Source organism: Diabrotica undecimpunctata, chromosome 2, assembly GCF_040954645.1.
Source record: "Diabrotica undecimpunctata isolate CICGRU chromosome 2, icDiaUnde3, whole genome shotgun sequence".
NCBI classification, from domain to species: domain Eukaryota; kingdom Metazoa; phylum Arthropoda; class Insecta; order Coleoptera; family Chrysomelidae; genus Diabrotica; species Diabrotica undecimpunctata.
The window spans coordinates 177,413,757-177,429,068 of NC_092804.1; the positions used below are offsets into that span (position 1 = coordinate 177,413,757).

The 15,312-nt window shown below is 34.8% G+C and overlaps 1 protein-coding gene across 2 annotated transcripts in view; it reads left to right on the forward strand.

Annotated features, from left to right (window-relative positions):
- Hr4 (nuclear hormone receptor 4) overlaps positions 1–15,312 on the forward strand; it is a 235,840-nt gene that overhangs the window by 58,931 nt on the left and 161,597 nt on the right. For both annotated transcript variants that reach the window (XM_072524105.1, XM_072524106.1), the window contains exon 2: positions 7,535–7,559. In XM_072524105.1, coding sequence (XP_072380206.1) covers positions 7,538–7,559 — 22 coding nt within the window. In that variant the 5' untranslated portion in view covers positions 7,535–7,537. The remainder of the gene's footprint in view (positions 1–7,534; positions 7,560–15,312) is intronic.

Below are 15,312 nucleotides of genomic sequence, written 5' to 3' on the forward strand. Positions count from 1 at the left end.
TTTTGAAATACAAAAGACTAATATAATTATGAACATTTAATAAATAATACAAAACATATCACATAAATAATAATATTAATAAATATTTTATTATAGATATAATATATGTATATATATATATATATATATATATATATATATATATATATATATATATATATATATATATATAATATTAAATATATATACAAAAGGAACATTTTTATATTCGAGAGAGGAAGAGGGAGAAAATATATCTTCTGTCTCTCTCTTACTCATTTTCTTACATATGTAATGATTTCACAGATTCACTCCCATACAAATTTCCAACGTGGAGCGCGCGTATAGAAGTATAACTTCAAAAATATAGTAGGTGATTTATCTTTAAAAAGACAATCACATGCTTCCGAATTCCATTGTACGAGAAAAAAATTATAAAACTCTCCAAATGGACCAAAAAAATTTAATTTGTTTTTTCAATATTATTATCGTTTCTACGATCTGCGAATAATTGAATATATTTTTTAAAAGTTACCAAAAAGATAAAAAAAATTATTACCGCACTTTCTCACTGAATGCCTTTACGTAAAACCGGCCGCAGTGAATTAGGCATGAGGCATCGCGATCACGGTGCAGAATCTCGGGGTCAACGTACGTCCTCAAAACATTGCCTGCCGTGGCTCGGCGGTGGTGCCGATACTTCCATCCGAGAATCGTGTTTTTGCCTTTGCCTTCACTTCTTGTGTCTGTTGAATACCGCGGGGAGGTCGCACCATCACAGACCATGTCCATGGCGATGGAGCTTTTGATCTTTAGTCGTTGGTGGCCTGTAAAAGAATTATTTATTGGATGCATTGAAGAGAAAAAAAAAATAACCAAGCCACTTTAATTTTTTTGTTAATTACTTTGTTAAACCTTTAATGTTCATTACATTTATTTTGACTCTTAATTTTTTAATTTTTAAGGAGTACTATACTCTTTTTGATACTATTGATAGTATTACTGCTGTAATTTTAATAAACCAATAATGTGGGTACGTACATAATTTGTTCAGTCATAAAAGATTATTATTGAGAAGCAAGTTTCTTGAACGTGATTCAAATGTCAAATCGACATAAAACATGTCATAGTGAATTATTTCAATTAAGATTTATATTTTTGTCTGTTTATACCTTTAAACAACGTGTAGAATTGCTAGTTTCGTACTATCTATCTCTATCTATATAAGGATTTTTACAGCTGTCGCCGCCTTCCTTCTTTCAGCCAACGTCTCCAATCCTTTCTGTTCTACCATTCTCAATATCTAAGGTCTTGTATTTCCATGGCCTCGTCCACTTCATCCCTCCATGATCTTTGGGGTCTACCTCTTTTCCTCCTTCCTATTGGGCTCCAATCCGAAATCTTTGCTATCCACCTTGTTCTTCTCACATGTCCATACCAAATTAAACGTTTTGCTTCGATGTAGCTGAGTATGTCTTATTCTACTGCCATTCTTCGTTTTATCTCCTCATTTCTGATGCGATCCATTTTTGTCACTCTGCAGCTTCTTCTCATGAACTCCATTTCGGTTGCTGTGATTTTGGACCTGTTTTGTTTATTTATTACCCAATTCTCTACTCCATAGGTCATTATACTGCGTACCAAGGTGTTATAAATTCTCTTCTTTGTATTTCTGGTAATCTGTCTATCCCACAGTACCCTGTTCATTTGTTTAATACATGTTCTTGTCTGTTCTAATCTGCTGGTTATCTCTTGCTCGGTGGTTCCATTTTTTGAGAGTTTGAATCCTAAATATTTGAATTTGTCGGTGCGGTTAATTTCCCTATTATCGTCCATTTCCAAGTTTCTCACTGGTTCTTGCTCTGTTGTTAAATATTCGGTATTCTCTAGATTTATTTCCAGTCCATTTTTTGTGTATTCCTTTTCTAATTTTCGGAGCATATAGCACAGATCTTCTTCGTCTTGAGCCGTTACCACTTGGTCATCTGCAAAGCTTAATGTGTACAAGAAGTTGTCCAGGATTAGTATTCCCATCCTTTCACATTTCCTTTTCCATGGTTTTAATATTTGTTCGAGGAATATCTTGAACAGTGTCGGAGATGTAGAGCATCCCTGCAATAAGCCTTTTGTGGTCTTAAATTCGTTGGAGTATTTATTGCCGGTTTCGTACTCATAGTGATAAAAATATATTAAGTGGACACGTTATCAATACGAACTTAACCCCAAAATTTTAATAAACCCCTCTGGTCTTTTTTGGCATTAGTGTGTTGTGTTCTTAGCAAATAATTTTCCCCCATTTGCAGTTTTTTTGATTTTAGGGTTTTACAATTATTAATTCCCGATTGAACTATTAATTCCTTCGATCTTTTTGAGATATAACTTTTTATTCTTACCGTTTTATCAAAACATTTTTATTAACCATTTTACCATTTGTTTTTTTTGCATTTTTCTTGGTACTTTTTTCTTACCAGCTTCCCGTCAAATCTTTTGTTTTTTTTTTTAATTTTCCATTATATTTTTACTGTCCTTTACTACTGTCTTTACTGCTCTATCTGTTGTCATTCGGCTTATATGATTGTTCCGTTCATCTCTTCTATTTTTTACCCAGTAGTTTTAGCTCTATGGTGTTTTACTATCAATTTTTCTAACTGTTTCATTCTCTGCTATTACTAACATCCTGTTTGTCCTCTCTGTGTCAGGTCGTGTTTCTACCGCGTAGACTGTTTTGTAAATTCTGCCTTTATTCTGCCTACAATGCCACCGAAGACGCAGTTCGTAATACAGCTGTAACAGGCAATCCAATAGATGGCCAGCTGTTCTCTTTATGAATTTTATCGAACTTAAGGAAGTGAATATATTTGTTTTATGGAAACCGCTTTACCCAGATTGGAAATGATAGAGATCAAGTTTCACCCTGTACACAATATTAGATAATCTTGTATTCGCCTGATATATAATCCATACGGAAACGCCTAAAAATAGTCTAGAAATAATTAATAAAAACTATCTTTACGAGTTTAGCGGATGCAAAGTTATATCATTAATCATTGGCGTAACATTAAACTTTTGACAGGTTGTTGTGAATAAGTTTATTAAAAAAAATGAACAGGATGTCTAAAATTGGTAATTTAGTATTGAAGATTTACTTGAAAGTCTTTTATTGTGTTTACAATTTTTATTATTCTTATCCAGCCCAATTGGATACTATTAAACATAGGCGTCCTCTCCTTAATTTATATTCCATTTGGTAATTACTATTTTCGTTGAGAATGAGCCACAATAATCATCATAAGTGGCTTGACAATTCGTTGTGGATCTTGGCCTGCTTACAAAGAAGTCGCCACTCCTGTTGATTCCTGACAACTTCCCATCTTCTTCGTGGTCGTCCTCTACTTCTTGTGCCCTCTGGTTTTGAAAATGTTAATCTATTTGTGTATTTGTGATCTGGCATCCTAGCAATGTGTCCAGCCCATCTAAGTCTCTGCACTTTAACGAATTTCACAATATCCGGATCGGTGTATAATTGATATAGTTCAAAGTTGTATCTTTGACGCCATAGTCCATTTTCATTTACGGACCCAAAAATCTTTCTAAGAATTTTTCTCTCTAAAATACCAAGAAGTCTTTCATCATTTTGAGATAAGGTCCACGTTTCAGCCCCATATGTCAAAACCGGTCTTATTAAGGTCTTTTATATTTTTAATTTTTAAATATTTTTGGAAACCTTGAACAGTTTTCTGTTTGCTATTGCAATTCGTCTTTTTATTTCGTCGCTTGTCGTGTTTGTTCAAAGGTATGCTTGTTAATGTGAATTCTCTGTTGAATATTTCCGTTGTTTTTAAAAACCGACATATATTTGGTTTTTTCCTCTAATACAAGTCCTAATTCACTTACCGCGTCTGCAAGCCTTGTAAAACACTGCACCATGTCTCTCATACTTCTCCTCACTATAACTATATCGTCAGCGCATGCGAGAATTTGCGTCGATCTATTAAAAATAGTTCCATTCATTATAATATTTAATTGTCTGATTGCCTTTTCCAAGGCTATATTAAAGAGGAGACATACCAGCGCGTCCTCCTGTCTTAGAACATTATTAATGACAAAGAACGTGTGTTTCTGGTTCAATTCTAGCACATGAGCTTACGTTTTGCATTGTTAGTTGGGTCAACTTAACCAACTTAGGTAGGATCCCAAAGTCTATCATTGCATTAAATAATGAAGTTCTTTTCACACTGCCATAGGCTGCTTTGAAGTCGACGAAGAGATGGTGTGTGTATATGTTATATTCTAGTGAATTTTCTAGAATCTGCCTATGTGCTTGAATTTAATGTATAGTTGACTTTCCAGCAGTAAATACGCATTGATATTGGCCAACAATATCCTTTGTAAAATATTTAAGTCTTTCAAACAATACATTGCCGAAGATTTTATACACAGATGCTAACAGTGTAATACACTCCAGTTGATCACCTTTTTTATGCAACGGACATATTATTCCTTTTAGCCACTCTTCTGGTACCAATTCATTCTACCATATAAGTACTATTAGTTTATAGATTGCTGCAAAAAGTTGTTCACCACCGTTTTTAAACATTTCCAAATAGGTTTCATCGATTCCTGAGACTTTATTGTCTTTGAGTTTTAGAATTGCATTAGACACTTCTTGTCTTGTTGGGTCTTCACTGAATAATTGACGTTGTAGATTTTGTTAATTGTCTATGTTATAACCTCTTTCAATATCGTTTATATTTAGATGTTCACTAAAATGTTGTGCCCATCTGTTAAGAACTGAGTTTTTATCGTGTTAGTGTCTTTACAAATTTTTAATCGTGGTCTAAATTCTCGACGGCTATTATCTAAGGATTTGTAGTATTTCTTTGTTTCATTTTTATCGAATAAATTTTGTGTCTCATTGAGTGTGTTCTGTTCGTATTCTCTCTTCTAAGACGCCTATACTCTTCTTTTTTCTCCGTGTACAATATGCATAGTTGGTTAATGTCTGCTTTCTTCTACGTTTTCTGTCCTTATTATTGATCTCCTATTTGCTGTCTGTATACATTTGAAATGTCGTGACCTTTTAGTCTATTAATGTTGATTTTTTCTCTTCTTTTCACGATCTCCTTGTTTAAATTGGATATTCTCTCTTTAAATCGTGCTTTAACTAAATAGCGATCACTATCTATAATTGCTCCTCTAAAAGATCTAACATATAATAAGTTAGAGCAGTGTCTTGCATCGATAATTATATGTATGATCTATTTGGTTAATCGTTTCATTATCAGGAGATTTCCAAGTTCCCTTATGTATATCTTTATAGGGAAATCGTGTCCCAGCTATTACTATATTCTTAGACATCGCAAAGTATATGATTCTGAGACCGTTATTATTAGAGTCTACGTGTAGGCTCTCTTTTCCGATGGTAAGAGAAAATATATTCTATCTTTCGACTTTGGCATTAAAGTCTCCTGCTATTATTTTGATGTCATTTTTTTGGCACTCATCGTACTCTCGGTCTAGTGCCTAATAGAACATTTCTTTTTCATCATCCTCTTTTTCTTCCGTTGAAGCACCATCATCATCACGTAGCGCTATAACCCTGGATGGGTCTTGGCTCACTGTACAACTTTTTTTCAATTTGTTCGGTCTTCCATCAACCTAGGGTCAAATGAAAAGTTCATTTTCCGGAGATCTGCTTGGATGTTATATCTCCATCGCATTCTGGGACGTCCGAGTGGTCTTTTGCCTGTGAGAATCTCCTTCCATATCAGTTTTACAAGTCTCTCGTTATGCAGTCGGTGTACGTGGCCTGTCCATATTAGTCACTGTGATTTAATTTCTTTGACAATATCGGCGTCATTGTAGAGTGCTTTTAATTCGATATTGGTTCTGATCTTATACTGTTTTGTGGTGATGTCATGGTGAGGTCCGAAAATTTTTCTAAGTATTTTTCGTTCAAAGCGTCTAAGCTTTTCTTCGTTTGCTTTGGTCATGGTCCACGTTTCGCATCCGTATGTTATTACAGGTCTGACGATGGATTCATAGACTTTGATCTTTGAACTTCTTGTAAGATTTTTTGATTTTATGAGCTTATCCAGTGCGAACAGACAGCGGTTTGCAGATTGGATTCTGTCTTTTATTTCTTCAGTAACATCGTTGTCAGCTGTGATTACGGCCCCCAGATACTTAAAACGTTGTACTCTCTCGAAATTGAAGGTGTTGACCTTCACATTTTGTCCTATTCTGTCTACACATATATTTCGTCTTCTCTTCATTAATCTTCAGCCCTACTTCACTTGTTCACCTTGTTGGAGCATGGGTGCTAATAATGCTAATATTAGCGAACTTCCCTTTAAGAATTATTCGGTACCAAATTCGTGTCGGTTAGGATGTCCACTGTAGCAAATATTTCAGATATTTTTTTCCAGGATGCCTGAGCTTGTCCACCCCATTTCCTGTAAAGCAATGATATCTGCTTCCCTCTTTTCGGAGGGCCATTTCACCCGCTCTCGTCAGTTCTCGACCCAATTCCACCCGAGTTGGATACCGGATCTCCAGTTGGTTTGCTCGGTTTACAGGGGACACCAGCGTGAAGGTGAGAGTCGGATTTGAGTAGAAGAGAGTCGGATTTGAGAGGCTAATTGGAGTAAACTGGAATCAACTCCCATGTTTTCGCATTCTACCCCTCTATCCGCCGAATAAGCCAAAATATATGTTTAAAATAAGTTTATTTTTGACGTTTGGACATAAATAATTTCTTTATGCAGTAGAGGTGGTCTTTGGTGCCAAAGTTTTGTCTAAAACCTACCTGTTTCCTATGTTGGTAAAAATCTAATTTTTATGTGTAAAAATGTATATATTAATAAATAAAATTTATGTGTCCCCATACTTCCTCTCCTCGTTCCTAGTTTCCAGATCATTCATATTGTACTATTTCATCAATTATAATAACAAAATGTGTTTTATAGCTTGTAGTTCACTTTATAAGTGTGCTAGCCGCTAAAAAAACTAATAGTACAAGAGATAGATAGAGATATTAGATGTGCACAATATTTTTTCAAGACTTCAAACAGATGTATCTCTTACCGAATATATAAACAAATCCCAATGATATCATCCAACTTCCCGGTCAAGACCTTCATCTTCACAGACCACCAGGAACTAGGATGAGTAATTATTACTGCCAGGATGTCTGGCGTGTTCCACTGTAATAAAAATCAAATGTGGACGTTGTCGAAGTTGACTGACCCAAAAACTATTCGAACTCACGTGCGATTCGACATATTTAAAAATATAAAAATGTGAAAAGGTTTCACGAATTCTGGATATTTCCGTTCTCAACTAAAAATAGGTGTCAAAATCGGCAAATTTTTGACGAAAGTTTCAGTTGCGTAGGCGAGAAATAATTCTTAAAGGATGAATACCCAATTAAAATGTTTTTTCTTCGCAAAACACACAATTTGGATGATATCAATCATTTTAATGTTATGTTTATGTTTCAAAAAAATTAAAAAAATTAATAGAAAGTTCTTAATATTTGTCATGTTTGTTTCAGGTTATGGGAGAAGCACAAATTTCAGGTAAGCTTACACATTTACTGTTACATCTACATCCTATACATATAAAACATGCAGGTAAAGTAAAAATTGGTTATTTATACATATTTTTGTTATACATCTACATATTTTTTCCTGCAAAGAAAGCCTGGAAGAGGAAGTAGGCGCAGTGGAAGACATTAGAGATAATAAAATAGGGATACCAACATAGGAATATTTAGACATCATTCAAAAATGAAACAGAAAAGAACACCCGGCCCAGATAAAATTCCCAATGAGCTGATTAAAAACAGAGGGAGAAAGTTATTAACAAGCATCTATAACCTAATAGTTAGAATATGGGAAGCAGAAGAAATGCCCGAGGATTGAAAAGAAGACAGAATTATACCAATATTTAAGAAATAACAAACTTTAACAACTACAGTGCAATATTTCTACTAAGCACAACATATAAAATTCTAACCGGCCTCATCAAGCAAAAACTCACTCAATTCACAGAGAAAAAAATTGGGGACTACCAGCAAGGATTCAGAGAAGGCAGATCCACTACAGATGCGATCCACATAGTTACACAAACAATCGAAAAATGCCACGTACAGAACATAGCACTCCACATACTCTTCGTAGACTTCAGACAAGCCTTTGACTGTATTGGAAGAAATAAATTATTTATTAAAATGAAAAATCAAGATATACCAGCAAAATTAATCAGAATAACAAAAGTGACCATGGACGGAGCTCGAGCTAAAGTAACAACAGAAGAAGGTAGCACAAAAGCAATTGCAATAGAAACAGGAGTGCGGCAAGGCGATTCCGTGTCAACCACATTATTCAACATAGCAGTAGAAGGAGCAAAATTAAAGGAACTATAGCCCACTCCTCAACACAAATAGTTGCATATGCAGATGATTTAGTTCTTATGGGAAGAGACAAGGAAAGATTAAAAGAAGCAGTAACAATCCTGGCAAAAGAAGCACGGAAAAGAGGTATAGAAATTAACGAAAGAAAAACAAAATATCTACTCTGCTCTAGAAGAGAAGATAACAGGACGAGAGAAATCAAAATAGAAAACTACACTTTTGAAAGAATCCAACAATTTAAATATTTGGGAGTAATATTGAATGCCCCAAACAAGAGAAGTGAAGAAGTAACGGAACGAATACTAGCAGGTAACAAAACATGCTGGAGATATCATAGGCTCAAGGACAAGAACTTATCCAGAAATAAAAAACTGAAAATATACAGAGTTGCAATCAGACCAGTAGTTACGTACGCAACTGAGACAGTATGTCTCATGAAAAAAATGAAGAAAAATTAAGAATTTTCGAAAGGAAAATCCTCAGGCGGATTATGGGCCCGATAAGAATGGACAACGGAGAAATGAGGAGAAGAATAAACCATGAACTAAGAGACATAATGAAGGGAGAAGATATAGTTAGATTTATTAAAGAGATTTAGAGACAGTTAGATGGAAACCAGCAACTGAAAGACCAAGGGGAAGACCCAGAGAGAGATGGGAGATCAGGTCATGAACTAAGAGACATAATGAAGGGAGAAGATATAGTTAGATTTATTAAAGAGATTTAGAGAGAGTTAGATGGAAACCAGCAACTGAGAGACCAAGGGGAAGACCCAGAGAGAGATGGGAGGATCAGGTCATGAGAGATATCAAAATTCTGGAACTGAGAAACTGGAAAGAACTATGCACATATCGAAATGAGTGGAAGGAAACTGTAACGAAAGCCAAGTCATACAACAAACTTTGACAAATCAGGGAGCTCTAAGTAAGAGCGGCAAACATTCCACCCGGAATGAAAAGCCCTGATAATGATGATATATTTTTTCCTATGTTAGGCCAACAAATACACTTTCACAAAATTTTATTGCAATCGGTTTAGTGGTTTTTGAATATTAGCTTGGACAAACATCGTGACACGAGATTCTTATATATGAAGATATATATATATATATATATATATATATATATATATATATATATATATATATATATTTAAACAAATATTCTAACAGTAAATGCTCTAACAAATATAGCAGATAAGATAAATCATAGTCATGAAAAGTGTTATCACGGCGACGAATCTATTGATTTTCGTCATATTTATTAAAATTGTCCCCGACCTACTTTTCAAAATGTTGGTTTGCTCTCTTATCTGTTAAGTAACAAATACAAAATAACACTAATGCCGCCATTTTGTTGCTCGCGTATTCGACTGTTATCAACATTCTACCAATATTATAGCATGCGTTATCGCCAGTGCATTTTTTGATTTTTTCCACTCATTCACCAATGTCGATGGGTTCCTATATCAGGACACTGTTTGCATTTTGTTTTTGTTCTTGGAAATAGCTCATGGCCTTATACAATAGTATACATGTTATATTATATTGTACAGGGTGACTACTGTTTTGTATATTTTATGTCGGTGGTAGATGGACAAATAATTTTATAACAAGCGTATTAAATAAAACTTACTACAAAATAATTAAATTTTTATTTCTTATTAAATTATTTCTATCTGTGTATCTCGCCTTTCTTTGCCGATCATTGGAAAGAATTCTCCTTTAATATATCAGATAATATGATCGACATATATCAACCTAATGTTTTTATTATACAGAGTTGCCCAAAAGTCTGGAAACGGCCAATTATATCGTAAATTGCTAGTCATAATTGAACAAAATTTGAGGTACACCTATTCTTGGGTACGGAGATTCCATATTTGATATTTGCAATGTTGCCAGATTTACCGTTTCTCTTATATTATTAGTAACTTTGGTTTTTCAAATAATTCATCACCCTGTATATTCAGTCATTATTGGAATCTTCTATTCAATACGAGTTTAACCATATATAACACTTATGATTTTATGTAGTCTGGAAGGTCTTAAATACATAAAAGAGAAGTCTGGCAACGCCTAATTATCTCAATAATCTTTTAATACTAACTATTTTCAACTACATTAAAACGTAACAATTGATAGATTACAACATTTTTTAACATAATGGTTACTTTATCGAGTGTTCAAAATGTTCGTTGACAGTACTCTAATAGATGGTAGAATGCGTCTACCACATTTCTCCATGATTATCTAGAAATAGACGACAAGGGTGCATACTATCTCCAGACCTGTTCAATTTATATGGAGAATACATAATGAGGAACGCACTCGATGGATGGAGAGGCGGCATCTCCATTGCAGGAAAAAAGATCTCAAACTTAAGATTCGCAGACGATACAACACTGATAGCAACATCTGAAGAGGAGATGTCGAGACTGATAAAGAGAGTAGAAACCGAAAGCAACAAGTGTGGGCTCAAGATTAATAATCAGAAAACAAAAATCATGATTGTGGACCACGCGAATATCCTCCAAACAACAGGCGCCCTAAATCAATTCGAGAAAGTAGACGAGTTCACGTATCTAGGATCTTCCTTAAGCAATGCAGCCTCCTCCCATACGGAAATTCGCAGAAGAATAGGGATGGCCAAGAACGCGACGAGTCGACTGTCAAAAATATGGAAGGACCGCTCTTTATCCAAAAAACTCAAAATGAGACTGGTACGGACACTCATTTTTTCAATCTTCAGTTACGGTGCCGAAACATGGACAATAAAATCAGAGGATAGGAAAAGGATTGACGCATTCGAAATGTGGTGCTGGAGACGAATGCTACGCGTCTCGTGGACGGAGCACAGATCCAATCAGTCGATTCTCGAAGAGCTAAACATTCAGACCAGACTCTCCTCTCAGTGTCTTGCAAATGTTTTAAAGTTTTTTGGCCACATTGCGAGAAGAGACAATGACAACTTAGAAAGACTAATTGTGTGCGGAAACGTAGAAGGACGTAGAGGCAGAGGACGCTCACCTATCCGATGGTCAGATCAAGTACAGAAAGCCACTGGAGAGACGTTTTCCGAGTCCATGAGAGCAGCCCAAAATCGCAAGAGATGGAGAGAATTGACAGCCCGCATTGTAGGAAATCACGATCCTCAGCAATGAGGAAACGACAAGAGAGAGAGAGATCTAGAAATTATTCGAGATTCATCGATTCCTTGCTCTGCCTTAGCTCTGCAAGACTTGCTGGTTTAGTTTTGTAAACTGAATTTTTCAAGTATCCCCAATAAAAATAATCTTTAGGATTGAAATCAGGTGAACGTGGCGGCCATTCAATTCTACCTCGTCTACTAATCCATCGTCCGGGAAATATATCATCTAAATAACGCCGAACATTTACACCAAAACGAGCTGGACCTCCATCTTGCTGAAACCATATCTGATTAAAATTGGCCCCAAATAGTTTTCTCAGTGTAGGTACAATTTCATTTCTAAGTAACATTTTGTAACTATCTGACGTTAAATTTCCTTCGATAAAAAATGGCCCAATTAACTGAGTACCTACTATACCTGACCATACATTTAATTTTTGTGGTCTTTGAATATGGTTTTCACGCATCCAGTGTGGATTTAGTCACTTCAGTACCTAACATTGTGTCGATTTACACTTCCACACAGTGTAAAGGTTGCTTCATCGGAAAAACATATTCTGTTAACGAAATTTTCATCATTTTCAATTTTATCCATCATTACCTCAATCAACCAAAAAGAAATAGAACTAAGAAAATCATTAAGGATGGAAATGATCATGGAAGAAACAACAGAGACAAAGAATAGATATAGGGAGCAAAGACAAAAAGTAAAGAGGGTGCCGAGAGAAAAGAAGAGAAAACACATAGAAAATAAGCTAAAAGAAATAGAAGAGAATTACAGAAATAAAAAAATAAAAAACCTATATCAAGGTGCTAGAAATGAAAAAAAAGGTTTCCAACAAAAACCCATATTCGTTAAAAACAAAGCAGGAAATAATATAAGCGGGGAAGCAGAAATAGCCGAAAGATGGAAAGAGTATTTTGATGAATTACTAAATGGCAATAATAAGTCAAACCAAAGAGAATGTATGGAAGCAGAAGCAAGAATCGAACACTTAGAAGACATAGAAGATAATTCACCCAGCAAAGAACAAATCGAGGAAATCATAAAAAATCTGAAAAACAACAAATCCTCTGGAAGCGATAACATAACAGCAGAGATGATGAAATATGGTAAATAATTGGATATACAAGATCATAAAGGACATATGGATAAAAGAACGAATACCAGAAGATTGGAAGGAAGCCATTATTTGCCCATTACACAAAAAAGGAGACAAAACAGAATGCAGTAATTACAGAGGAGTAGCGTTACTAAATACCGTATATAAAATCCTATCAAAATCCATAAAAGATAAGCTAGAAAAAGAAGTTGAAAATATAATAGGCGAATATCAGTGCGGATTTAGACGAGGGAGAAGCACAACGGACCAAGTATTCATAATCAGAGAATTACAAGCAGAAAGCTATGAACACAACTTACCAACGATAGCGCTATTCATCGACTTCCAGCAAGCCTACGATAGAATAAAAAGGAAGGAATTAAAAGAGACCCTTGAGGAACTGGGAGTTAGCAGAAAGTTGCGTAACATGATACATCTTACTTTAGAGAATACAGAAAACAGAGTCAAAGTAAACAATCATGTATCGGACAAATTTATAGTAAACGAAGGATTAAGGCAGGGCGATCCTTTGTCATCATTACTCTTCAATTTATGCCTAGAAAAAATAATGCGAGAAGCGAAAATCAATAGAGAAGGACTCCTATATCATAAAAGACACCAAGTTTTGGCATTTGCGGATGATATAGTGTTGCTGGCAAGAGGAAAAAAAGAGCTACAGGAGATAGTACAGAGAATAGTAAAAGCAGCAAAGAAAATGGGACTTTACATAAATGAAACTAAAACAAAATGTATGCAGTGGACAGATGATCAGTTCAGGGATGGACAAAAGTTTAAAGTAGAAGTAGAAGAAAGATTATAATACGAATTCGAAATGGTAGAAAGATTTACATACCTAGGTACAATAATATCACGCAAACCTAACATTAAAGAAGAAATACAAGCTAGAATAATGGCAGGCAATAGAAGTGTACATGCTCTTAGTGGAATGTTGAAAAGCAAGTTTTTATCAAGAAAGGCAAAAATACAGTTATACAAAACAACTATACAACCAATAATAACGTACTGCAGTGAGACATGGACAATGACAAAAAATGAACAAAATTTACTGGAGATATGGGAAAGAAAAATCCTGAGGAAGATATATGGAGGAATAATAAGGGACGGTTTATGGATAAGAAGATCAAATGATGAGTTAAAGAAATTATATAATCAACCTAACATAATAGGAGTCATAAAGGCACAGAGACTAAGATGGCGAGGTCACCTAGAAAGGATGCCGAACACGAGGACTCCAAAAAGGGTACTGAACTACACTATAACTTTAAAAAAGAGAAAAGGAAGGCCAAAAAGTAGATGGAATCAGGAGGTAGAAAAAGATATGGAAGAAATTGGACTAGAAGGCCAGAAAAGAAAAATGAATAACAAGAAGGAATGGAGAAAAATCACATATCGAGCCAGAGAAGATCTCAGTACATAAAGGAAAGCGAAAATGAAGAAAGAACAAACTTTTTAAGCCATGGACCTCCAAGGCCTTTAGTGCTATTGTATATATACCTCAATCAACTCTAATCTACGATCGAAGTCATCTTCACTTAATTCTTGCAATAAGTTAATTTTGTATGGTTTTAATTTATTCTTAGGTAATACACGTAAGACTCAAGAACGACCTACATCATGAACTTGTGCAACTCTGCATGAGGATGTATGTGGATCTTCAACAAAACTTTGCATTATATCTAAAGTTTTGTTGTCATTCATAACTCTTTTCGGTCTACCTGATCGGTATTTATCATTTACTTCTCCAGATTCCTCAAATCGCTTTACAGTTTTTTGTACCGTCGCCTTATGAAAGATCTTTTCCTGTCACCGTACCCTCTCATCATTAGAATAGTAATTCGTTCTTTTTCGTTAAGAGCCATTTTAGAAAAGCAATTTATCTTGCAGAACTTTTCAAAACACACCTACTGTCAATTTTAGTTACTAATTTAAATGGTGAACAAATGTCAAAATCACAGCATTCTACATTTAAATATTTAAATTTACTAAAATCTACATATTTTGCACTGTTTTATGTATTTAAGACCTTCCAGCCTACATAAAATCATAAGTTTTACATATGGTTGAACTTGTATTAAATGGGAGATTCCAATAATAAGGGAATATACAGGGTGATAAATTTGAAAAACCAAAATTACTAATAATATAAGAGAAACGGCAAACCTGGCAACATTGCAAATACCAAATATGATATCTTCGTATCGCAAAATAGGTGTACCTCAAATTTTGTAAAATTATGACTAGCAATTAACGAAATAAGTGGTTGTTTCCAGATTTTTGGGCCACTCTGTATATGTCCCAGCTGTATTTACCCGTTGGTATATGTAGTTCTGTTCATTAACTTAATATTGTATCGTATATTTGCCATCGGCTTTGGTTTAATATAATACATTGTATCTCCGTTCTTCGATCATTAAGCCTGTTCCCATTGTAGATAAAGAAAAAAAGGTAATCGAGGCTGCAAAAGACCGTGAGGTTTCCACGGGTCGTAAGCTGTGGATATCCGATAATACGTGGACTGTGATTCAACGGAGAAAAGAACATAAAACTATATACGAAACAAACGATGAATACAGAGAGGTATCGAAAGAAATCAGTAAACAGTGCCGCAAAGACAATGCTGATTACATCTCTCAAATATGCATAG